The sequence below is a fragment of the Athene noctua genome, chromosome 3, assembly GCF_965140245.1.
Source record: "Athene noctua chromosome 3, bAthNoc1.hap1.1, whole genome shotgun sequence".
Lineage (NCBI taxonomy): Eukaryota > Metazoa > Chordata > Aves > Strigiformes > Strigidae > Athene > Athene noctua.
In genome coordinates, this window is record NC_134039.1 from 33,001,839 (window position 1) to 33,027,968 (window position 26,130).

General features: G+C 44.5%; 2 protein-coding genes across 2 annotated transcripts in view; one reads left to right on the plus strand and one right to left on the minus strand.

Moving 5' to 3' along the window:
• Window positions 1-14,735, minus strand: part of EMP1 (epithelial membrane protein 1) — a 43,076-nt gene extending 28,341 nt beyond the window's left edge. The window contains exon 1 of the mRNA XM_074901404.1: window positions 14,190-14,735. The gene's annotated coding sequence lies outside the window, so the exon portion shown is untranslated. The remainder of the gene's footprint in view (window positions 1-14,189) is intronic.
• Window positions 14,736-14,865: 130 nt separating this feature from the next.
• On the plus strand, window positions 14,866-26,009 carry GSG1 (germ cell associated 1). The gene is made up of 6 exons (XM_074902631.1): window positions 14,866-14,981; window positions 17,119-17,440; window positions 20,750-20,794; window positions 23,555-23,707; window positions 23,823-23,934; window positions 24,989-26,009. Exons 2-6 carry the CDS (start codon window positions 17,119-17,121, stop codon window positions 25,302-25,304), a joined length of 948 nt encoding a protein of 315 aa, XP_074758732.1. The 5' UTR covers window positions 14,866-14,981; the 3' UTR covers window positions 25,305-26,009.
• Window positions 26,010-26,130: the final 121 nt, after the last annotated feature.

Consider the following 26,130-nt stretch of genomic DNA (forward strand, 5'->3'; position numbering starts at 1 on the left):
CCTCAATGTTCCTTCTTGTATTGCAAATCTGAGCAGGCTAGAGAGGCTGTATTCTTCTGTGTTAGTATAATTTAGGAACCATTTGTGTTTGGTTGTTGAATTTTTACTCCTAAAGTAACTGAGCTGAGTATTCTGAGAAGAATAGATGTATATGTATGTATGTGCACTCAAGAGGTGGAGGAATATATTATGAAAGAGCTGTATCAGTTTTCAAGTTCTCAACCCCTGAGAGATTAAAGGCATTCGTTCACCTTTTCAAAAGTTAACTATTTCAGGATTTATGCTGTCCTGTTTCATTTCATACTAATACAGGCACTGTTCAGCTCATGTGTCTTAGCTGAGAGGGTAGTAATAAGCTGCTGAACAAGAGTGACTTAAACCACGACACATTTTATAGGGACTTGTCTGACTCAATTTAGCTTTCTAGGCTGCCCCATATAATGCAATGTAATATAATGGTCTGCACGTATCTGGGCCATATTCAGCCTACACACTACCTCAGTTTGACTCACATGTTGTGACTATTTCCCCGAGAAGATTTCTGAGGGAACAGGTGTATAGTAGCTCTGGACAATAAGTGAGGTTTTCTTCTTTTATGAAGCTAGAATTGTTCTTTGTGTGATACAATCACCAGAACATCTGGAGTAGACATGTATTTTGGGGAATATTACTGCTTGTGCCTAGAACTGAAGTGCCCCTAAAGCTTCATATACCCAAAGGAATACCTTTGTAACACTAAGATTATATTTGCACTGGTATGAAAGGCAAGCACAATGCTCAGTACTCTTACTGACACTTTGTTCTAACAGTTTGAGGAAACAAACCAAACCATATAATTACTAATGATTATTACTGTTATCTGCTCTATTATTACTAACGGTTATTACTGTTATCTGTTCTATGGATGTGCTGAGAAGCTAGGGCCTCAATGCTTGGTGCTGGTCAGAAATATAATGAGCCACCACTGACCTTAGAGGTAAATGTGATGCTGAAATGCAATAGTGATCAGTAGCGTGGCCACCACAGAGACCTGGATCTCTGTTTCAGAGTGCAAGGGTTGACCTGAAAGGAAGCCATTTTCTTTTCATGTGCTCTTCAGTTTGGATACTTCAGGAAATATTTCTAGACATGTGATGCTGGCCTTCCCACCTCGGTTATTCTGTTGCTGGTGACCACATGGCTGTCATCAGGAGCAGTGAGACCTGCCTCTGGAGGCAGCCAGTCCTGTCACACTGGGACTGTGGGCTCTTTGCCTGCTGTGGGCAGATGGAGAAGGTCACAGCTGCTGCTCCCACAGACTGCTCTGGAGTTGTGGTTTCTTGTCACTTCTGAAAATCTGGGTTTTGCTTCCAGCATTGCAAGCTGTGTGCTTCCTTTTGACAGGGGGGTGAACCAGGGCAGGGCAGGACTAGGACAGGCAGTTCTGAAAAACTGGGCTTGCACACATAGCAGTGAAACTTTGTCTTGGAAGGATGGAGGCAAGTGGAATAAGTGCCGCTTAAGGGAGAAGATCCAAAAGAAAATAGCTGGAGTAATGGAAAGAGTTTGAGTGAAAGGAAATTTTCAGTTGAATATCAGGAAATCTTTGTTAGCAACTGACTTTTGTTCGTGTGTGGAATAGCTTCCCAAGGGAAACCTAGTAATGAAAGCCTAGCCTATCAGTTCTGGTCTCCAACATTGGACTGGACTTGGGAGAACACACTGCAGGCCAGGAAATGAACTTGCTTTGGCTGGGACGAAGACTATGGGTGTGACCCTGCATCATAAAAAAACAATCCGAGTGTTGCCGGTGACCTCAGGGAACACAAGCTCCTTCTAAACAGTAATCCAGTGCTGATTTTCCATCTCTCTTCTACACTTGAAGGTGTTCCTTGTTAGTGCAGTGGTAGTGGCAGAGCCACCAAGATATCCAAAACCATGCCTTTCCAATAAATTCTGCTGCTTGCTCCCTTCAGGTAGCTGTTACGGAATGGTGCAAGAGTCTCTGAGATGCACGGAGCATTAGGAGGAGAGAGACAGATCATCTCATCAGCGGGATGGGAGGGAGCACATCCATACCATGCACGAGGCCTGTCAAGCTGTGTTTATTTGATTAATTGAAACTCACCCCAGCCCCTGATTTGGCAGAAGCAGGGAAAGGGGAAGGAATAGATGCTTTTGCCAGGCTTGGTTTTACTTCACTTTTGCCCTCATGTTCCCTGGGACTCCTCTGCCCAGTAGCTGTTACAGCAGAGGCAGGTGACACTTTTTTGCTCTCTGATGCTGATGACTGGTCCCAGTGGAATCTCTCTCTTGCCAGATGTATCCCTGGGGAGCCATCCTCCTAGCACGCTTTACAGTCCTTCCCAGTGTTCCCCAGTTAGGCTAAGGAATATTAGTGCTGGGGTGCACAGGTCAGCATGAAAAGGGTGGAGGCAAATAACTGTGGTTTTAAAAGTAAATAATTTAAGTAACAATAACCTCTCCACCCAGGTAATCATGGTGAACAAACATTCTGCATGTCAAAGGTGTTTCTGGAGATAAGGGTTAGCACAATAAGTCTCCTGCTTTCTTACCTTTATCTAGTGCTCAGCACTTAATGCCACCTAGCTCTCTGCTGAAGGCAAAATCTTGTCCCTCTGAGCAGCAGAGCCCGGGTAGAGGTTACCAGTCATTTTTCAAGGGGAAGTCTTTGTGCTGACAATAAGTTTTCAGTGTGGTTGGCATGGTGTTTTCCAAGGGGGCTGGATTTAAGCCCTAAAAGTTTGCCCTTGACTCAGTGCAGTATTTGGCTGGAGGAGTAGAGAAAAGGGAGAGATATGGAAAGAAACTCATTCTGATGGCTGGGAAATTCAGATTCATAGTTGCAAATTGCACTTGTGCTTGTGAAGCAGACTGAGGCTTTTATTTTCCCTTTTTTCTTTTTTAATTACCCATGCAAATACTGCGTGCTGGAAAAATTATGTTTACCCAGCTACCCAGACAAGGGGAGCTCTACAAAAGAAGCCCTGGAATTTGCTACAGAAAATTTGGCCTTGTGACCTTCCTGCGGTGTATTGACAGGCAATTATCATGTTGTAATGGTTGCCTAGCAAGGTGGTGACAATTGTGCTGAGGCACAATGACAGCTGTGTCATACCAGAGGGCTGGTGAGGCTGAGACTGTAGTATTTGTTTTGCAACAGTGCAGTGCTTGCATCAGTGTATGCCCAAGTCATGAGTGCAGGCATAGTGACAGGGCAATACTGCCTACGTACTCACCTAACTTCCACCACTGAGTGCCCTGCAGTGGTTCCCTGGTCTGCAAACAGAAATGTCCAAGACTTGCTGTGCTCATAGAGACGAGAGGTAGAGTGTCTGAGTGACAGTTCTGTAGACCTGTACAGCTAAGCTTGGAACTGTGTTCATGAGCAGTGCCTTACGTATAAAACCATCTTTTCTTTTGTAGTGCAGTTATTTTTGTGTTATGATGTAATGTTCAAGGCCATGGCATCTAAGAGTCTGTGGGCTGTGATACAGAAACCAACTTGTGGATGGTAGGGTTAGAGGCAAAGATAACCAGCACTACCTCTGTTGCATGGCTTGAAAGCTTATCAATGGTTAGACTTCAGAAAGGGGGAGCCAGGGGGAGATCCTGTTACTAGCAAGTGCTTCTAGTGGGGTTCCTACGGAGGTAAATTTTTAGTCTGGTGGTACTGAACTCATCAGGAAAATTTTTGCATGTCATACAAATAATACCAGGGAGGGAAACAACAGCAAGGTCAGCTCAGACTGCACAGGCAGAGATGGATCTCTTGAGTACATTTCAACAATGAAATGCTATGGCTGCCTTCTTGTAGCAAAGTGTGTACATGGGATGTACCAGGGAGATTGGAGACGCTATCCTGGAACACAGTGCCACTATAGAGGATATGGGCATCATGGTAAATAATCTTCAGGCTGAATACCTCAAAAGTTTAGGAAGGACATCATGCCTAAAGGTATGAGGGGTATAGCAAGTGGGACATTTTTATTTTTTCAGTCCTATTAGCCTGTGTCCAAGCTGAGGAGCAGAAGTATAACTTGGCACCCCTTAAACTCTTGGTCCCCAGAGAGCTCATGTCAGGGACCAGATTAGTGTATTGTCCAGTTGGCCCACACCTGTAGGATTCCTGACACTGGAAATGAGATACACAGGTGAGTACAGGAGGACATGTGCCTTGTGCTATGCTCATAAGGGGAAGGGAAGCAGGGAAAGACCTGGAGTACAGGCATGGCTGGTGAGATCATACTGAAGTACTGTCTCTGTTTTCCTGTTTGTATTTCTCAAGCAATGCTGAAAACTGGAAAGGACTCAAAATGTAGTTTATGTAAGAGAAAGTTACGATTTGACTTAATCACAGTCTACAAATACTTCACTTGTTAGAGAGATTTCTAATAGTAAACAACGCTGGCAGAAAAGGTCTTGTCAAAATCTAGGTTACACCTACACTAGTAAACAAAGCAATCCAGGGCCAGTTCTCTGAACCTGCAGGCAAGCGGCACAGCATCCCTCTGAATGAAATTTGCAGGCAAGTGGCACCCCTCTGAATAAAATTTCTTCTCCCCCAAAGAAGGTAGCCTTGCCCAAATAACCTGTTGGGAATGGTGCCCTGACCTGTGGTGTCAGACTCAGTCCTGCCATTGTTAGGAGAGTACTAGCTGCCACAAGCCAAAACTTGCCACGAAGCATGTTAACAGTTTAACAATGCAGAAAATTGCATGTCAAGGCTTGAGTACATGGCCTGAACTGCTTAGCCTACTAATATAGAAGTCACCTCAATGGCTGTTAGTTGAAGGCCATCTGGAAAGAGGGTATGCACTACAAACAGTGAGGCTGCTTAGCCAGTGGGACAGTTTAGGGACAGTAAGTTCCTTGTCATTTGGAGTCCTTCAGTCCAGCTTGGATGTCCAGCAGTGTCCAGCAGATGCACTTGTATCCCTGACAGGTGTGATCACTACAGGGAAAGCCTCTGTGAGAACCTCCTAATGACTGAAAAGAGAGTCGTTCTCCCTCATCACTACTAGAAACCCTAAGCTCTGTGGAAAGCACTTGATTAAATGTCTGCCTCTGGGATATATGGAAGCGGCACTCCCTGTGCTCCCTTCTGCTTTCTTCTGTGGGAAGTCTCAGCACCTACACATAACCTAGTAGCTGAGAGGGGCTGTGGTGGCTCAGAAAAAGAGAGAGAAGCTTTTTGGGGGTGGGCATAGGCATTCCAAGCCATGGCCATTTTCCAAGCAGTGATGGAATAATCTGGCTGAGATCCTGCAGGCATCAAGTCACTTTCCCTGGATGTACATTTTGCTTATGTGCTAGTGAGTCAGGTGTCTGAGTCATGGCCCCAGAGAAAGCCTGGGAGTGAGGAGGTGGGGAAAGAATAGTACAGGAATCTTCCCATTAGGAAATACAGGAAAGAAAGCCAGATTGGAGGTATGGCTTCTCTGACATGCCTGCCTCTGCTTGCCATGATACATCCCCAAGACAGCAATTGGTGCTGTCTGGGACACCTTGTGCCCTACCACATTTGATCTGTGACGCACAGGTTTTTTCTTTAGCAACCAGAAAAATACTTCAGTAGCTCTTGTCCTAGAGATTCTCAAAGCCTCTTGAGGACCACAATCGAGCTTTTAAAAGAACAGTCTCCAGACCTTCAGTGCAGAGGTTAAGCCAGCTGTAAGAATTACTATGAAGGATTGTGGGGAAGTTCAATCACTCCAGATTTTAATGTTCATTTAATAATTATTAAATGTATTTTAATCTATGAAGAGAGGGGAACAGCAGATCTGCTCCAGGAAAGCTGTGAAGCACACATTCAAGGTCTGTAACAGACTGTGGGTGGAAAGAAACACCAGTAAATTCCAGAATGGTTTTGTTGAGAATCTTAGTAATGTTGCACTTCAAACATCACTATTGCCCCAAACCCAGAGCATGACAATTGCAGAGGGAGGTGTTATCCTGGTCTGCTGTGTTAGTCCAAACCAGGAGGTGTTCCAAGTCTGGAATAGTAAAACATGTTGTACAGTAGGCCAGACTTTCCTATGGCTGACTAAGGATTGCTCAATACAGGTTGGACTTCAGGTGCCCATTAGCAGAGCCCTAGGGCATCTTTAGGATTGCAGCATAGAGAGATTTATCATGAGTGGTAAAGGGCTACAGTACAGGCCAGTGACCTGCTTTGAGTCTCATGAAATGGGAGCAGCTGACCATGCATCCAGTGATGAACTGAAATGCTAGGGATTTTGAAAGTCAGGACCGAGGTGCATTGGTAAAGCTGCATGTGAGGTTTCAGGATTGATGGCAGTAATTAAGGATGTTTGTTGTGTCCAGCACTGAATTAATGAAGGAGTGAAAGACCAGCTCTGCAATCTGTTTTAATCCAACCCTCTGAAAGCTGATTTCAAACCAAAGCAAGACAGAAAACTCTTGCTTTAAAAGGAAGGAGGGTGAGAGAGAAGGTCCTAATCAAGTGTTCTGCTAACTCAAAAATCTAGTGAAAACTAGCAGGGGAGAGTCATGTAGAAAGCTAGAGCTGAGCCTTCCCACTTCTTGCCCAGTGCTGAAGACTGACCATGAGTGACCGCAGCATGCTTAAGTAGGGTCATGGCTCTCTCAAAGCCACCCTCTTTACCATTCACCTAACCTCTAATCCTCACCTGCACTCTCCTCAGCGTAGCTCACCTGCACATGCATCAGTCTGGTGGGAGCAGCCCCTCCAACCTGTGTTCGTTCCTGTTCTCTCCAGCTAGTTTTTCTAGTTTCACAGCCTCTGTGAGGCTGCAGGCTTCTTTTTTTTTCCTGTCATCCAGGAAACACACCCACCTCTCTCTCTCTAGCCCCATCTTCTCCCTTGCTCAGAGATTTTGTAACTTGTGTGAAGGAATTTCAAGCAATGCAAACTACAGCCAATTTTAAAAAAAGAAAATCATAGAAATTAGAGATGGGAAAATCTTGCTAGCTCATCCAGTCCATCTTCTCACATTCTATCCCAGCCCAGTTCCTGCAAGATTCTTGCCTACAGTAAATTTTCCAGTGCACTATCCAATCTGGTTGTGTATGATTTAAGTAATGGGCATCCTTTACTTCCCATGAGAGACTGTTCCACAGACAAATACTTTTCACTGTTTGGAAGAGGTTTCTGAAGTTTTCTTTCCATTCTGCCTGATCTAATTTCTCTGAGATCTGCCCATGGTAACATGCTAGCCAAATGGTCTTCCTTCATGCTCACCCTGTTCAGATGATGGCAAATAATTCTTGTTCAGTCAAGCTGTTTAGCCACGTTGTTTAATACTTAGCTGTAAAGCTCAGCAATTATAATCCTTGGCTACCTGGGAAAGAATGGTGTTGAGACTAGCATGTTAATGGGTGCGCAGAACATAGAAGACATTGCTAGCAGTGTTGCCTCTTTACTATAATAGTCAGTTGACACATCCCATCACAAGGTTTGGCATTGGTTGCTTTTGCCTTTGCCAAACTTGCAGACAACATCTTCTAGCTTATGACTGCTTTAGTTGTTTTACTGGGTTCTTTTTGGTTTTCTTATTAATTTCAGTCAAAACCACTTATCTGTTTCTGAGAACAAGGCTGGCAGGAGAATATTCTGTTTTATCCACATTAAAAAAAAAAAAAAAGTTGATGACTTTTTTCTTTTAAAAAAACAGCCTCTTCACAATTTTTCTGTCAGGAACATGCCTTCTGTCATCTATGACAAAATACCCACTGAGTTTGGCTAAATAATGAGCCTTTGAGTAATTGCAGCTTGAGCCTGGTCAGAAGAAAATAATAGGGACTGGAAAGGACAGTTTTTTGTTTGGTTTTTTTTTTTTAACTGTCGGCCTGATGGAAATAATAGCACATGATTTAAGGCCCAAGTTACAATGCACTTGCACAAAGGGCCCTGGCTGTGGCTACAGAGTCACCTAGCTCTGGCCTCTTGAGGCCCAGGATGGTGTCACCACTCCTGGACACCTCCTGCCTGCAGCCAGGGTGAACCCCGGGGAAGCAATGTCTCCACTCCACACATGGGACTGAGGTTGTCCAGTCAAGTGGAAACCTGGCTGCGAGGAAACAGGGCAGTACAGAGACAGGAGGAGAAGAGAGAAAAGAAAAAACCCCCCCAAACCCCAATAACAACAACAACAACAAAAACAGCAGAAAAGGAGACACCCAAGCTCTCTGCTGGCCCTCTCCAAAATACTTCTCACTTCCATTTCCACCGACTGGGGCCCTCCCTTCCTCCAGGACATATAGGAAAGACTGGGCACCCCACAGCTCACCGGCCATGGCACACACGTGTTGCATCCATCCTGCACCCATGGCCACAACATGGCCTGCTCCCAGCACCATCTGCTCCCTCCAGGACTGAAAGGCATGGGGCTGGGGACCCAAACTTGTGTCACTGCTGCCCTGTCCAGACCTGTCTCCTCACCAGTGCACAGGCAGCCCTGTGCTGCCCCGCATTGTGCAAGGGCACAGGAGGCATGAGTACTGGGGATGGTGCTCGACAGCAGGACCATCAGTGAAGCCACAGCTCCAAAATGTCATGAAGGAATGGAAGGGGATTTGAAATCCTCATTAAATCTGGGGAAAAAAAGGAGATGCCCTCAATTCTGGATAATTACCAGTACATCCAGAAAGATAAAAGGTGCAATTATAATATCTAGCACCACTGTTTTCAAAGCACCCACTGTAACATAACCCCTCTGCTCAGCACTGTAAAGAAAGCTAGTTTTATTATTCCCTTTGGACCAGCGTATTAGACCTTGGCTCCTCTGACCTGTGCTTGCTACTGTGTTTGCTACATCAGGAAAGACAGCCTGAGAAAGTCACTTGCGCCTTCTAGCCACCCTGGTTGCATACCTCTTGCCATACTGCCTCTTTATTCATTAATCCTTCCCCTCCTAGTTTTCTCTCCCCCCTTTTTTTTTCTTGCCAAAGCAAGGAGTTTTTAATAGCTGAAGAACGAAAACACCTCCCACGCCTCACCTCAAAAAAGCTAACTCTCTTACTCACTCTTTTTGATTTCCAAACCTCTACTGCTAGCTTAGAGTCTTCCTTTGAAGCACTGGTTCCTCAAATACTAGCGTGTGAGTATAACTTTAGTAAACTGTATAGTTCCAATGGCCTCAAGGGGATAATCCATGTGAGTAAATAATTCAGATGTGGGATGGAGACCATGGCATTTAGCAAAGATGGAAAAATTTTCTGCCAGATATTGTGATTTGGTTGGAATCAAGATATTAGAAGGGAATATACTGACTTAAATTCAGGATGGAGTAGTATCTGCCTTGCGGAAAATATTAACTGTAGGCTTGAAGGTCTTCAGGGTGCCTAGGTCATATTGATGCAGGTGGATTGACTAGATAATCTTTGGAGGCTTCCTATAGGTCTGCTTATATCTGATTCAGCATAGTGAAATGGAGGAAAAGATGAACTGAAGCAAAGAACAATTGTTTTGACTTATTAATTTCCACACATGAAATCAAAGTGCAGTGTGATTCATCTGTAATGTTTCATATTGGTTTTGCTTTAAAACTAAATATTTCTTTGACTCCAAGATCACCTGCATGTGTGATGTACTGTTTGCACAGATTAATTTTAGATCCTATGGTTTTGTCATTACCAAAACAGACTATCTCTTTCCCACTGACTTTGTGCTGATTCCAACATCAACAAGGATCAGCTGTGCTATAGATTTGCATCTGTGGGAATGACTATGAAGACCCAATGTTATAGTGTAGGGAAAGAATTTTTTTTGAACTATCAGTGTAGCCATGGCAATGTGGAGTTCAGCACAGTTTACTCCATTTCTGGATTGAGGTTTGTACCCTACATTGTGCTCCATATTGCTGGAGTGAAATTGCTAGCAGCACTCAATTAAAACAAGCACTGAGTGTTTACTCTCCATCACTGCCACTGCTTTGACTGCAGTGTAAAGGCGCCATTAATGACTTGGCTGATGGGAGGGGAAAATTGCGTGTCAGAGCCAAGTACTGAACCAGGAATTTGGGCCGTCAGCCACCTTGTTAGATCACACTATGTGCCTCTAATGAAATGCATTGATTTGTGACTCTTACGATATCATTTTTAGGAAATAATTTCACTAGCTATTTATTTGTGTGTTGGAGAAGCCTGATGAGGTTGAAAAACTAAAGCAGACACTGTGCTTACAAATCAAGAGTAAAATTTTAAGAATTAGATTAATTAATCATTGGAATAACTTTTCTAAGGATGTGATGGGTTTTCCATCATGCTCTGTTGCACAGTCAATATTAGTTAGTTGTATCAAATATGTGCTATATTTCCAGCAGGGGCTCTGTGTATTGTTAGAAAAGATTGTCGGAAATTCTTTGGGTTCTGTTACACCCGAGATGAGACTGTTGTTGTAATGGTCCCTCTTGATGATAAAAAACCCCATGAACCTGTGACAGCCATTGAGTCTGGGTGTTTGTGATTCTGTGCAGTAACAGACTGAAATCCCATAAGTGGTAGATTTAAAACTGGCAACAATATTCATAAAGGGGACTACCAAATTACTAAAACGCATTCTGCAGAAGTGGACGCCCTGCCAATCTTGCAGCTGATATAATGTACTGTGATGAATTAGCAAGCTCAGAAAGAATTAACCCACCAATAAAATGACAGACTTGGTACATTTCAAAGCATCTGGTCAGATCTCATGGAATTTCTTGGCTGCTACATGTTCAGTCAGAGAGAAAGAAATAGTGGGGAGAGTCCATGATCACCTTGTAGAATTTCACTGGATGCCTCAGAAGAGCAGATGGGGATAGTGAGCAGTGGATAAGGTAAGTGTTTATCTACTTGAGGGTTTGTATGGACCCTTTCCTGGACTGTATCCTCTTTAATAACCTTACTGATCTATATAAAAAGTTGGTTTTGTCTTGTCTGCTTACAGTTTATGGTTGGCTAAATTTAATAAATAATTTTTTTTTTTTTTCTGTGTGCTCAGGTGAGCACATCCTAGAGCTGCCAGAATTTAAATACTCTGTGAAAAGCAACCCCCTTTAAATAGTCTGATGTTACCTATCTAGAAATTGAAGCATCTAGACTCTAGTGAGTCCTAGTCTAGTGACTCTTGTGAGTCCTCAAAGTCTGTGTTTCTGCATTTGATTTTTTTCTTTTCATGTCTGCTTTCTATGTGGTTTTTGAATAGTTGGTAACCATAAAGATTAGAAAAAAATCCAGTCGAGTAAGACTTGTTTTGAGAAAAAAAAGAAGAAAAAAAAAGTAGGGGGGGAGAAAAGTAGTCGATGTCAAGCTTTTTTGTACATCTTCAAGATGCATTTACCTATTCCAATTCAATCTTATTTCTGTTCTGCCACAGACGATGTCTATCAATGTATGCTGTTCATGTTTAAAAACAGAATTCACCTTTAAATCTGCTGAGCCTGGAAAAAATATGCCTGGTGAGGTCATTTGCAGATCAAGAGTTAATGCATCATGCAAACAGCTAAATAAAGGTTACAATCTGAGTGGAATTATTCAGAGTTCAGGGAGAAATCTGACATTTGCAGTCTGTCAATGGGTTTGAGAAGTCTGGCTCTCTCTGTCACTGCCATCCAGAGACATCCTGCTTTCTGTGTGGCAGAGGGAGGACTGCAGTGCTGGACAGTCTTCCTGTAAAAACAGCAAAAACAGGAGCTGTGGGAAGTGTCATGTGTGAGGAATGTGTGAGGAATGTGTGGAATGAGGGGTGAGTATGAGTCCTTGTCCAGGTTTCAAAGAACAATGTTATGGGTGTAAATAGCCACACTTCCTCCTCTCTGTTCCTCTTCAGGACAGCTGAAGAGCCAATGTCAGGACAGCATGATCCCTGGTATCCCTGGGAAGGATTGCTGCATGGAGGGCTATGAAGAGGCATGTACCTCTTGAGAACTGCCAGTTAAGTATTGCAATTTTGGGGCCCTATCTGGTCAGGGATCCTCGCCCTTCTTTTCCACCACCATCCTTGGGAGTTGAGGGTGTCATTTTGGGGCAGGATACACCCTAAGTATGTATGTGAAACAGCCAGAATAAAAATGCATCACTTGTAAATGCCCGGCCTTTTTTAGAGTTGGCAACCTCCACAGAGGTGTTGTGCTAAGGTTGTGTTTTGCATTTCATTTCCTTGTTTTATTTCTATAAGCTGAGGACTTGGCTGATTGCACAGGAAATCAGCTGCTATGGGCATTCATTTCAATGGGCAAACTTTAAACTAGTCACCGGGGACTTGCTGCTGCTGAGTTCAAAGAGGAAGAGACATCCAAAACCTCTAACCAAGCCAAGTTATGGTGGGAAATATCAGATACAAAGAGGAGAAAACTGGAAGGCACAGTAGGTGAAAGACAGATACAGCTTGGTTTTCCTGTCCATAATTGGTCAGATTAAGGTGAGGTTGCAATGGAGTTTAAAAAAACCCCAACAAAAACAACAACAAAACTCAAACATAAAATTTTGCTAAGGGAGTTTGTTGAACATCAGCTCTGGTGTTTATGTTCTACGAGCTGTGTGCAATAATCTGGGGATGGAAACACGTTGAGAAAGTTAATATGGTACTCGACAAAATGTTGGAAAACATATTAGAAAGAATAGTTCTGTGCAGGGCAGAACATGGAGCAAATGCCTGGCTCAGTTTCTCCATTCATTCCTCCTTTTTTCTTTCCCCAGTGATTTCAGAAGTCTCCCCAGGCTCAGATAACTCAAAGATAATTCAAACGCCCCATGAAGTGGTGAGGTAAAGAGGTTGTGTTCATAGAAATGGAAAAAAGAGGAAGATAGAGGGAGAAAAAACATGAAGGGAACGAACAGAAGTCTAAACTGGGGTGTTGCTTCCCCCCAGCACACATGTGAAAAGCAGACTCCCAAAAGGAAGACTAGAGAAAGATTGCCATCTTCTGGAAGGATAAATATCTGCCATTTTTCAGAATATCTGATAGATGTGTATTTTTGAAACCATAGCATATTTCTGATAAATTTATTTTATAATCTGAATTCTTATCCATATAAATCTAATTCAGTCTCATTTCATCAATACATATGCTGTGATCCTAGCTTTAGAAACTGACATAACATCATGGATTTTAATGAGTCTCTCATCACTTTTAAAATTAGGAACATGTTAACATTAAGGATTATCAGTAGAGAGATGGACTTTATCTGTTCTTGAGTCTAAAAAACACACTTTTTTTTTACTGAGCATTTAGAAGCCAGACTTAAGCTGTCTAGGTGTGGAGAGACTGAACAATGGAAAAAAAAAAAAATTACCACTCTCCTTTTAAACAGAATCTGCTATTATTCTACCTACTTCAGTAAATTAAGTATCTCTGTGTAAAACAGAACCTTGTTACTACTCAGAAAACCTGCAGACAGTCCATGGAGCATGGAAACATTTAGCATTGCTTTCAGTTAGCCCATCTTAGAAATGATTATCTATATTAGAGGAGTTTATGCAGTGACTAGGATTAAAATAGCTGCAGAGGTACCAACCGTTCTGCTCAGGGCAGGAGGGGTCTGGAGCCCATGATAGCACAGGCCACGTACGGCACTGTGAACCTGTTGGCTCCATCTTCTCTCTGTGTTGTGCAGGGGCTGTCACGGGCTGTGCTGTCACCCAAAACTATTCCAACACCTGCTTCCCAGCCTCTGGGCACTGGTGTTGGAATCAGAGGATGAGAGCAGGAACCACTGGTTTCCTCTGTCCCGCCAGAGCTGCAGGGTAGGCATGCAGGGAATCTGCCTTGCTCCCTCCCAGTGGTGGTGGGACCCTCACCTGCCTGGCACTGGGCAAAGCCTTTGTGGGGAAAATGGGGTGCGTACCTTTGGGATGCTTCTTTCCCTTGAAGTCTGATTCAATGCAGCACTTCTCCATGCCCTCTAGTGACAGTTCATTCTCATGAGAGGTGATGCCATTCTTACTGTTCTGATAGCAAACAGTGTGTATCAATACCCTCAGGTATTGTGGGAGACTTTAAACTTTCAGAAAGAGTGCTCAGAGGGGACTCTGGGTGAGTGAATCTTTCTGTCTTTCCTTACTAGCTTCCCAAATACATCCAATGTGAAGCTGCTGGGAGTTGGGATTCCTGCTAAACTTCGCACCTTGGTAAAATCTGCCACTACGAGGGACACTGTCAGTCTTCCCTGTGCTCCCATCCTTTGAGTACTGGACTTCTTTGACTTGTCACTGTTTCACATACCTCTGTGATGGTGGTGATGCCATGGTGCCAGTCTGCTACTCAGCAGTGCTTCTGCTAAGGGGCTCCTTTAGCCATTAAAAATTCCAGTGCCCATGGGAAGGGCTGGATTGTCATCTCTTCAGGGTCTGAAATCTTCAGTCCTCAGAGCAGATGCAGTCACATAAAATTTCCTCCCCCCATTTTTTTCTTCTCTCTCTTCTGTGGCCAGCAGGTCTGGCCAGGAAGATATTCCAGGGCTGGGGAGCTTGTGGTCTTTGCCATTCTGCTGAGACAGTGCACAGGGCCAGGGGTGACCTGATGCCAAGGATGGTTGTAGTTTCTGAGCTAAGGTCACATCCCCTGAAGCAATGGCCAGAGACCCACCAGCTCACTCCATACAAACTCCCAAACAGCCACTGTATGGAGGTGGCTAGGATCTTTCTGTGTTTTATGGAAATTTTCTACTCAGTCAATACAGGTCACCCTTGCACTTAATCCCAGCTCACAGCACCAATCGCTTCCCGTATAATCTCCCAGAACAGCTGGGCTGTGATTGCATTGTGGATTACAAAATTAGCATTTTCCATGAAACAGCTGCTGGCTGGAGGGATAACATTTAATAATCACGGGGCGGGGGGGGGGGGGGGGGGGAATGGGTGATGAGGGAGTTGGGGAGGAGACAAAGGAGAAAGGGGTTTTGAAGCAATTGGGTTTCTTGGAGGATCTAGAGATGAGCAAAACAGCAGACAAAGCGTGACTCCATTTCTGTTTTGCTCCTCCAAATTAACAGGACTTTCAGGACTTACTGCCAAGGTAAATTCAACTCTTTTTTCCTTTTGGGGCTATCTAGATAATATGGTCAGTTATTGTCACTAGTGCTTGGCTTTGATGAAGGGAAACTTTTCTGACAATGTTCTCATGAAGGAGTAGTTCAGATTTGCTTCTCATTCCCTATGTCCTCTGCATCTTTGATCCAGTTCCTTCTTCTGACTCATTCGTTTCTTATAATTTTTTTCCTTATCACTTGTTCTGAAAATACATGGCCTTTCAACTACTATCACAAATCAGCTGGAGAGAATATTTTCCTACTACTGAAGATTTAAATTAGAAAAATGATTTTTGTCAATATTCTGAGTGGAAAGATTTTTTTTTTTTAAATAAAAGCTTGAGCAAACTGAAACCTGATGACAGAAAATCTTATAATCAAGCATTGATGAAAAACTTAAAAACTTTGTATGCTGAAGGTTTCTATTTTCAGATAAAAAATCATGGGTTTGAGAAGAGAAGTTTTATCTATAATTTCCTTTTCAGTTTTAAGCCAAATTTTCCACTGAGAGAAATTTCAGTGAGGAACTGGCCACCAACCTTAACCAGAAACTGTTCCTACTAGGTATCTGCTCTGTGAAAATGGTGATATTCAACATGCCTTCAGATCACTGAAGTCATTAGTTATGGTATCACTAAGGTGTTACCATCTCCAGGATGTGGCATCTCCACTGTTGAAAAAAAGAAATGTTCTGGTGAAGAGAAAAAGTATTCAGACCATAAAATAATGCAGGAATTTTTCAGGAGCTGGGAATTTTCCTGCCTTCAGTGAGGGTGTTCTGGATCAGGCATTATTTTCTTAATATGATGAAATGATAATGAAGTCCTTTCCAAGAGGAGCTGCAGCACCATCTTTATTGGCCACATTTCTGAGCTTGCTGGTTAGCAGAACAAATGCTTCTAACTGCACCACTTTTTGCTGTGGTGCAGTCACAAACAATGCAAAATTCAGTCTCGTACCATTTATTTATAGTAGTGTCCACAGTATGCTGGGCCTTTCTCACATGTTCAGCATTGGGTGAGTCAACCAAAGTTCTGTGAAGAGGACCGTCAGCAGGCAATGTCTGTACAGACTGAATCTATTCATGGGCAAATAGATTTTGAGAGTCATAAATAGGAAAGGGTGGGAGTATTGGATGAAGTTATGCCAAACATAGGGAGTGCCATGTGGGAAGAGGCATGCGTTGATTACATGAAAGTTGATGTGTGGGTAGATGACATCTAATCAATCCATGGAGTGATAAGTTGGGGTTCTCAGAAGTCAGTGCAGGGTTTTGCAGGAACCATAAAATCTTAAGCTTCCTTCTGAGTGAGAAAGACCACAGGACCCTGGTACACAAACTGCTGTCTGAATTACTTTTTCTGATGAGATGAAACTGGTAAGAGTGTTTGTGGCAATGTTTGCTCTTAAAAAAAACCTCCTCTGGCACTTTGTGTGACACTGTCATCCCACCACTCTACCAAATTTCTGATGTGCAGAGCAGTACTTGTTCAGGTGGGGGGTGCTGCTCGGGGGCTTGAACTCAAGCTGCCAGGTCTGCATAGCTGTGTGTCCCTCCCGAGAAGCTTTGATGTGTGAATTCCAACAATCCAGGAACATTTTCCTGCTTTTCCCTGCTATGAAATCAGTACACTCCTTACTTCCCTAGGTAGAGTAATGACTGTTTGAAAAAGTGTTTGTGGACACTTGGCAGCAAGAATTCTCCTTTAGTTGGACAGAGCATTCATCATGCCCCATCTAAAGGCAATACATGGTATTCTGGGGAAGTTGGTTAACAGTTTTTCCTGACCATTTCTGAGATGGAGTAAATATGATGTCCCTTTCCATTTGCTCATGTGCTCACGACCCCTGATGCACTCAACCCTGTTATGTCTACTGGGTCACCCTCTCTTCCCCAGTACAGCTATTCAGTGTACTTTGAAATGGCTGAAGCTGAGCTATTGCTCCACCACCCTGGCTTTCAAGAAATGGTTCTTCCATGCTGGGTGAGCTGTTGGGATGTTGTGAGGAGGGCAGAGTGCTCATATCCCCTCCCCACAGGTGCGTGCTGCGAAGAGCTCGAATTCATAAGGCTAGGTGGGACAAGAGGTTGGTGTGACAGTCCCTCCCATTTGTGTGTTGTAGATGGAGCTGCTGAAGGGATTGCCATGGCGCCGTCCTTTCCTGGCTGTCATCCTGAACCTGCTGGCTCTCAGCCTCTCCACCACTGCCTTGCTTGGCAGCTACTGGTGCACCGGTACCCAGAAAGTGCCCAAGCCTTTGTGTGGAAAGAGCAAAGCCACCAAGTGCATCGGTGTCCCCATACTGCCTGACGCAGGTGCTAGCAATGTTTCATCCCAGGATGTGGTGCACTACAGCTGGGAGACCGGGGATGACCGCTTTGACTTCAGATACTTCCACACGGGGATGTGGCTTTCCTGTGAAGAGAGCATGGAAGGGCCAGGTAGTGTCTTGCCCAGGCAGCCACAACTTCTTCTCTTGTATTTAATCCACAGGAGTTTGGAAATGAAAGGTGGGAGGCTGAAAACACTTGGGAGAAAAGCCTTCTTCATTTTCCTAGATGCCATTGGCCCTGCACTGCTGTGGTCATTATATTTCTGTCCTTCATTGGGATGTTTATAGGGGAGCAAGGGAGAATGATTGTTTCTGGTGTGCCCTTCGGTCTGGAAGAGGGGCTGTGAAGTGCAAGTGGTGATGGTGGTGGCAGTGACTTTGTGATGGTATCGTTCATCCTGATGTGAACTGGAGTGAGCGTCCTTGCCCTTTCCCCATACCTCCATTCCTACACACAGCTTACTTCAGGCTCTCCAGGGCACATTTGTGCATGTCCCCTCAGAAATCTAAGTGGGATGATTTTATGCAGCGTTGTCAATTTATAGTTATCGTGGTCAGTACTGCAATAGTTAGCGTTCTCCTTAAATTACCAGACTGAAAGGTTTTGTGAATTGAACAAGGACTGGACTTTTCTTTAAAAAAAAGACTAAAGAGAAAAAAAGAAGTACTGCCTTATAGATGCAGAGAAAACCTTGAGGATTTGAATCCAGAAAAACTAAAGCTAGGAGACAAATTAACCTGAGGATTACAGCTGCAGAATTGTCATTTTTTAGTTGTTTTTGTGATATGGCGACAGGTTTCATTTGTGATTTCTGGCACTGCAAACCCTGGAGTGACAGGGGCTGGTTGTGTAACCTGTACCAGACCCCTTTGGTGCCTCTGTTCACCCTTGACTTGCTCCTGCCCAGCCCTGCTGAAGGCCTTCTGCTGAAACCTGTGCCGTGCCAGCACAGGTGGATGCTCTGCAGTGCACAGATGCTCTTTATGGCCTGGCACAGACATCAAAGAACAGAACTGACCTGGAAGGTAGCCAACGGGGTGATTCGTATATAAAGATACAGTGATGAAAGTCACTTTCATCAGGCCCATTCCCCTGAGCCCACCACCCTCCCTTCAGCTCTCCCCAATCATAAACATCTCACCTTCTTTAACTAAGCCATCGTTCTAGGATGGCATTTCTCATTTTCTTATCTGCTGTTGCTCTCAGAGTTTGAAAATAAAGAATTGGTGAATAAAAGCAGACATAATGGGGGTGGGAGCAGGAGGTAATGTGCTTGAAACTCTCATGTCCTAACGAGAGGGCTGCTTTGTTATGAGCATTTCCAGATATGCTGAGGAAGGAGATGTGTTTATTTGGGACTGGTTTGGGTTGGGCTGTGTTTCCATGGTGCTTGTGGGAATGGGACTACATCCTTTGACATCTTTCTCTGAAAGACTTGTCTGGCCACTGGGCAGTCCTGGAATAACCCTGAATCCTGAAGGAATGCAGAGAGCACGTTACATCTGGATTGCAGCAGAACACAGGGTAGAGCACATAGTCAGTCTCTGTCCCTTGTTTCTTGTAAATCGAGCACAACCCACCCCCTGCTGTGGGTCTTTGAAGCAAGTGCATAGACACCACCAACAACAAAGAGGCTACTATGAGCAAAAGGAGTTTGAGTGGAGCTGCAGAAAGCATTTCATTATTAAGGCTAATCTCAGGATCAGTTTAGATGAGCCATTACTGAATAACCTCACTAAAGTTCTAGGTGAAGTAGCAAACCACAAATTAATAAGAACTGCAGATGGAACTAAACTGGGTAACATTCTGAGAGCTGTGGATAACAGAAGTAATACAGGAGATTGGGAGAGATTAGAAATGAGGATAGAAATTAAGAAAATTAGATTCTTACATGAAAAGCAACAGGCTGATACTTCTGGGAGAAAATACTGTGCCAAGTAGAGGAGAGGACACTCAAACTGTATGAGGTTCAACGAAGCTAAGTGTTGGGTCATGCACTTGGGTCACAACAACCCCATGCAGTGCTGCAGGCTTGGGGAAGAGCGGCTGGGAAGCTGCCTGGCAGAAAAGGACATGGGGGCATTGGTCAACAGTCAGCTGAATAAGAGCTGGCAGTGTGCCCAGATAGCCAGGAAGGCCAGTAGCATCCTGGCTAGTATCAGAAATAGTGTGGCCAGCAGGACTGGGCAAGTAATTGTCCCCCTGTACTCAGTGCTGTTGAGGCCACACCTCGAATACTGTGTTCAGTTTTGGGCCCCTCACTGCAAGAAAGACATTGAGGTGCTGGAGTGTGTCCAAAGAAGAAGAACAAAGTTGGTGAAGGGTCCAGAGAACAAGTCTTACGAGGAGTGGCTGAGGGAATTGGAGTTGCTTAACCCAGAGAAAAGGATGCTGAGGGGAGACCTTACTGCTCTTCACAACTACCTGAAAGGAGATTGCAGAGGGGTGGGTGTTAGTCTCCTCTCCCAAGTAACAAGAGGAAACAGTCTCAAGTTGTGCCAGGGTAGGTTTAGATTGGATATTAGGAAAAATGTCTCCAGTGAAAGGGTTGTCAAGCACTGGAATAGACTGCCCAGGGAAGTGGTTGAGTCACCATTCTTAGAGGTATTTAAAAGACCTGTAGATGTGGTGCTCAGGGACATGGTTTAGTGGTGGACTTGGCAATGCTAGGTTACTGGTTAGACTCAATGATCTTAAAGGTCTTTTCCAACCTAAACAATTCTATGATTCGATGATTCTACGAAATTCAGTAATGCAGTATGCAGTAAGAGAGACTTACAGATAATGATGAGGGACCCTCAGCTGGGACAATAGTTTACATCTGGCCAACATAAAAAGCCAACACTATGAACACTATTTGTCCAAGTAGAATACCTAAAATGTGAGGACAGAAGACCATATTTCTGTGTGATTCACTGCCACAGAAGAGGGACTTACATCTCTGTCATGCAGCATTTCACTTGGGAAGATTTTTTTTTTTTCTTTCTTCTTTGGGAAGCAGTGCTAGAACTGCTCTGCTGAGATTGGGGTGAGTGGGAATTCACATCCTCAGCAGAAGTGGTGGGTCTGCAGTCCATTATAAGCTACACCCTTATTAGGCCTGATGAATAGTAATGTTGTGAATGAGTAGCAACAGATTTTTATATTCATCAGAGACTTCTAAAATTTACAAATTGCTGAAGTTTTTTCTGGAAAGGCCAATTCTGGTTTTCCAGGCAGATATTGCCTTCCACTACCTTGCCCCAGTGAAGGTCTGGAAAAGTGGCCAGAAATGGAGCAGAGGTGAGAAGATCTGATGGGTAGACTCAGGGATGATTGGAGCTAAGCATTGAAAAGAGAGTGAGAGGAAGATACTTTCTTTTCCCTTATGTACCCTGTATTGTTTTGCAAACTAATACTTTCGGTTTTGTGTTTCAGAAGAGAAATGCCGTAGCTTTATTGAGCTTTCACCACCAGCAGAAAGAGGTAAGAGCAATTCCCCATACCTCACTGTAGCTGCCCAGTGCACCTCCTTGGGATGGAGGGTGGACCTGCAACATTTTGCCTGTGTGAGAGGAATAGGGTGGGTCTCCAGAGAGCCAGGCATGAAGTCTTGGTTTCATGGCTGCTAAAAGAGCTAAGATTTCCTCCCAGATGTTTTCCTAAACCACTGCCATCTATGAGGTCAGTGCTGGAAACCTCAAGACTCCCTCCCATATGAAGTGGCATTTCTCTCATCTAATAAGTTGCCCAGTCTGAGCTTGTCATGAAGGAAGGGGATAGATGCCACCTGAGGGCAGTTCCTCCCACATATGCTACATGTTGACTCAGTGCTTCAGTTTTGGGGTCTAATGTGATGACTCTGGAAGCTGAATCACCTCTTACTTTGTGATAAGTGATCAGGACATCTGAAAGTTACACTTTCAGGGTGAAGTCCTTGCCTCATCAAACACAAAACTTCATCTGGATTGGAGAGCTCACCCCTCCTGTCATTGTCACACTTTTCAAATTATCCTGGGGTTAACTTCAGTATACCTGGATGTATGCATACGTATGCAATGGAGATTTTACTTACTGAAAGCTTTTCATCAGTTGGTGTATGCTTGCTAACTATTCCCTGAGATTGAGGCTGGAGGCAAGTCATTTTGGAGGATGTTCATATGTGAAGGGAAAGGCCCAGGGTGCAGACCCTATGTCAGCATTCAAGTAATGAAAGCAAGAGCTGGAACAAATGATGAGGGATCACAGCAGACAGCAGGGTGATGAGTACTTTTGGAGACCTAATTTTCTTCTTGTCTTGTTTACCCTGTTTTAAAAACACTGACAAAGACTGCTGACCTGCTTTTATAAAGCAATGCGCATTCCCAGGTGAGGGATCTGGTGGTGTGCAGTGGCATTGCTGTGCAGATTAAACTGGATTACTCTTGGCACAACAGCAGGGTAGAAAATCATCCCCTGCTTATTCTTCTGGGCAACACTGCTGATGTTACAAGATCATTTTGAAGCCATGTATATCTCCACTTTGTGATAAAATGAATGATTTAACTGCATTTGCTGAATGACTCTTGCATTTACTGCAAAACGCCCACTTCACAGGGAGCAGCAACACATTTTTCTTCTTTCTCACCTTCTTGTGCTTCATCCATGGCCTAGGCCTCTGGCTCTGCTGCTTCCATTGTCTTCTTTATAGACTGTTTTCTTAAGAAAGGAGGTTTATACAACCAGATTACGTGTCTTTGTAAATCTGTCTGTCCCCCTTCACACTCCTCCTACTGCTCCTTGTCTAATCGCAGCACAACCTTGATAGGAAGGCCATGTTCTGTAAGACACTGAGTGCCTACAAATTAATTGGAAGATCACTGTGAGCTTAAGCATGACACTGATAGTGACACTGCAGTCTTAACAGCTCTATCACCTGCTTTCGCCCCTTCCTGCACATAGCATCATCTTAAAATGACCTTTACTTCCAGCACAGCTGCCATTATAAAGTTGGGCCAGGACTGGAGAAGGTGGTGTTACTGCTGGTTGCAGGCTGGACTGGCTGAGCTGGGTATGTGCAGAGCAGCTCCACATTACATAGGCAGCTTTACAAGACCAGATGACACAGCATGCGTGGTGAGCCTGGACTCACAGGGAACATGATGCAGAGACGTCTATGCATGTGTGGTGCCTGGAGACATTTTTGCCAGTCTGACCTCTAATGAAATAGTCTTCTTGATGGTGCTGCGTCAAGCAAGCCAGCTCCTTTAAGCAGAGAATGCAGCTCCTCAATTCCTGCTAAAGAGCTGGGTGATTCTATGGCACTAACAACACTGAGGAGTCAAGTTAATGTCACATTAATGAGGGTTTTCTTCACACTCCTTTTCCCCAGCTGAATGTCTCCTCTATGGCCATGAATAGTTGCTGACAGTAGTATTCACAGTGCTGCTTCATTTGTCAGATTAATATTTCTTTCCTCAGTGAATCCTGTGCTTTTCCACAGTCCAGCGTTACTGAGTGCCTTTTCTCATTCTTGTCCAAGTCCTACTGCACAGTGAGCTCAGCTGTGGACTGGTATCACTTAAGTCCCACTCAAACCCACCATGAAATTATCTGCACTCTGTTCAAGCAGCAGGGTGAGTGGTGAATGTTATTGCCCTCGCTGGATATCCACCCCAAGGAATGTAATTTCCGTTTAACTGGGGTTTCACTGAGAAATACAGGCTTGCAAGGGGCTTCCTGAATTCCAGAGGCCAGGTCCTAGCTGCAGCTGTGGATGCACCATACAGTTCTTTACTTAACCAGGTGAGTCCCAGGTTTAAATTTCATTCCTGTGACTAGAAACCTACTCTGCACTACACTAATGGGTAAGAACCTTCTAACATCCAGCTCATCAGATGTGTTTGTGGCCCACCTATGACTACTAGGTCTTGTGCTAATACTCAACAGCTTTCTTTGTCTTTTACCCCTTGGTTTCCTCCTTGCTGTTTATGAATAATGCTCACTTGTTTATAGTCATTTTAGTTCCTCTCAGCTTTTGTCATGCCAGACTAGCCAAGCCATCTTCTGCGACAAACTCTCTGTCCCCCTTCAACATCCTTTGAGCCCTTGCTCACAGGCTAGGGGGATTGCTTTTGGGTGTCTGTTGTTTTTCTTCTCTCCCTTCTTTCCAAAGGACATCCTTTTAGGATTGGGTTGGGAAGGGGGAGTACTCTCCCTTGAACAAACCATCCTGTATTGACGTGAGAAGTCTCTGGTTCCCGGCAGGAATCCTGTGGCTGTCGCTGGGATCAGAAATGCTGTACATCAGCTTGCTGCTCATCAGCTTCATCCTCCTGATGGTGGAAATGCTGCATACTGGCAACCCTGTCTGTGGGTTGAAGCTCAACGCCTTTGCTGCTGTCTCTTCGGTGCTGTCAGGCAAGTATGTTACTGCAAGCTTGGAATCACAGCAGCAGGAGAGCCTCCTCTCCTAGACAAGGCTGAAGTATGCTGCTCTGGCTCTTGCTGTAACTTTGTTTTCTTCTGTGTCCAGGTCTCCTTGGGATGGTGGCACACATGATGTACACTCAAGTCTTCCAGGCAACAGTTAGTCTAGGGCCAGAGGACTGGAGACCGCACTCATGGGACTATGGCTGGGCATTCTAGTACGTGAGTGCTGAAGCCATCTTCACCTCCCCAGACTTTTGGGCTTCAGCTGTGCTATACCCTGCTGACACCCACCTCCTCCTTTCTTGACATGTATTTCCAAAGAAAGGTGTACCATGGTTCTCCTATTGCTAATCTCCTGCCTTTGCCTCATCCCCTGCTTTAACAAATAGTTGTTACTTAAATGAGTAGCTACCAAGGACTGGCAAAACAATGGGATCACACCTAAACAAGTGCTTTCAACCTTGCTAACTAATCATGTTTGTCCCTATGCTGGTTTGTCCTGTTTGGTCACAGCTCTTCTCTGCATGCAGAGGCCAGTGTCACACTTGTGATGATGCTCTCAAATATGCCTTTTCTGCAGTTTAAATAAGTTGCATGCTGGTTTGGTATCTTCACTAACCAATGTCCAAAGGGCCTATTCCTGCAGCACCAAGCCTAGACAGATGCTTAAAAGATGTGGACACTGTAGCCAGGAAAGAGCAGTTGCAAAAAGCAGGTGCCTCGGGGTTCCTTTCTCTAAAGGCTAAAGAAACCAACTGCAGCTGATATGGCATAACTGACTTGAAAAACAGTTGGATGAGCCTTGCCCATTGAAAGTGCAGGCTCAATTTGCAATGCTGAACTAACAATGACCACGTTGACTTAAGACTTAAACCCTCCAGTGCCATGTGCCAGCTGTAGACATCAAGTGTCAGCATGGCCATCTGCTTATGCTCAAGTAGACATGCCTCATGTTCAAGAAGACACTGAGCAGCCCTGCAGTACAGAACTTGCTTCTGAACTGTGCTGTCCTGCTCTGACCAGTTACAGACTTTCCTGATGCCCTATTTATTTTCCCTATATCCCTCCCTGCCCTGTGACAGAGATGACTAGTATTTACCCCGCTGTCCTAAGAAGGACTGTAACATTACGAGCCCTAGTCTTTCTAGTTCACATCCATGCTCCGCAGCTTCTGCCTGGCAAATCAGGGTGCATCACAGTGTATGCAGTTCAATTCCTTACCCTACCTGGCTTCTCACAGCATGTGCTATTCTTGTGTCTCTCCTGTAGCATGGCCTGGGCCTCCTTCACCTGCTGCATGGCCTCTGCTGTCACCACTCTCAACACCTACACCAAGATGGTGCTGGAGTTCAAAAGGAACCACATCAAGGGCTACAGTGGGAGCTTCAAGGATCAGCCTCAGCATGACCAGTGCTTTATACAGCAGCAAATAAGCAGCTACTATGAGCCCCAAGACAAGCCCCTTCATTCAGTCTCTGAGGGAGTCGACTTCTACTCTGAGCTGCAGCAGAAAGTGCTACAGCGGGAACCAGAGCTGGAGCTGGATGAGGTCTTGGGACAGACAATTAGGGAGGATCGCTGTTAAGGATGGGTGTCCAGGGGCAGAGCAGTAGGGTTTGGGAGGCACAAGAGCTCTGAAACAAACACTAGCACCACTGTTAGCAAGTTCTTGTGGAGCTCTTCCTTCCTCTATGGTTCAGAGAGCGAGAAGACAAGGTGGACACTGGGCCTGGGCAACAGCAGTGCCAACAATAGCAGAGTGGGTCCTCCCTGATCACCATTTGATGGATGTCTTCAGCTGGGAAGGATGAAACTAGAGTGACATGTTGGTGTCAGCTGTCTCCAAGTTCTTTCAGACAGAGCTGAGACAGATGTCCTAATCCCATCAGTATTGCACCTGGGAATAGGTAGTCAGCACCATTCAACTGGAAAATTCCAGTGCTGGGCCTCTTTGGGTGATATCAGCTTGACCTTTCAGCAGTCCCTCTGGTTCAGTGCTACGGTGAAGGGCATCAGTGCTCATATTTATTGGCTGTAATCCTCTCTGAACATCCTATTTATTCTTCATTTCCAGGCCCAACCTCCTCTTTTCCCTGCCTCCAGATTAAAAATCCTGCTGCAGCAGCAATGAGGGGGTGCTTTCAGACATCTGTCTCCTCCTGTTTCCTATCTCTAATGTCTCCCACATGTTCCTTTCTTACTTTTCCCTCCAAAATCTCCCATTCTGAGGTACTTTCCTGTCTGTCTCTTTCTACTGTGCTGCTCCACAACCTTTAAGAATCCTTGGCTGGGCTTTTGCTTTTTTGTTTCTCTTCATCTGTTCCCTTTTCCCCATTGTAAAAATATTGCAAACAATCCTCAAATCAAGCAAACTCATAATCTCTCAAAGGTGAAACACTGGTTCACATGAC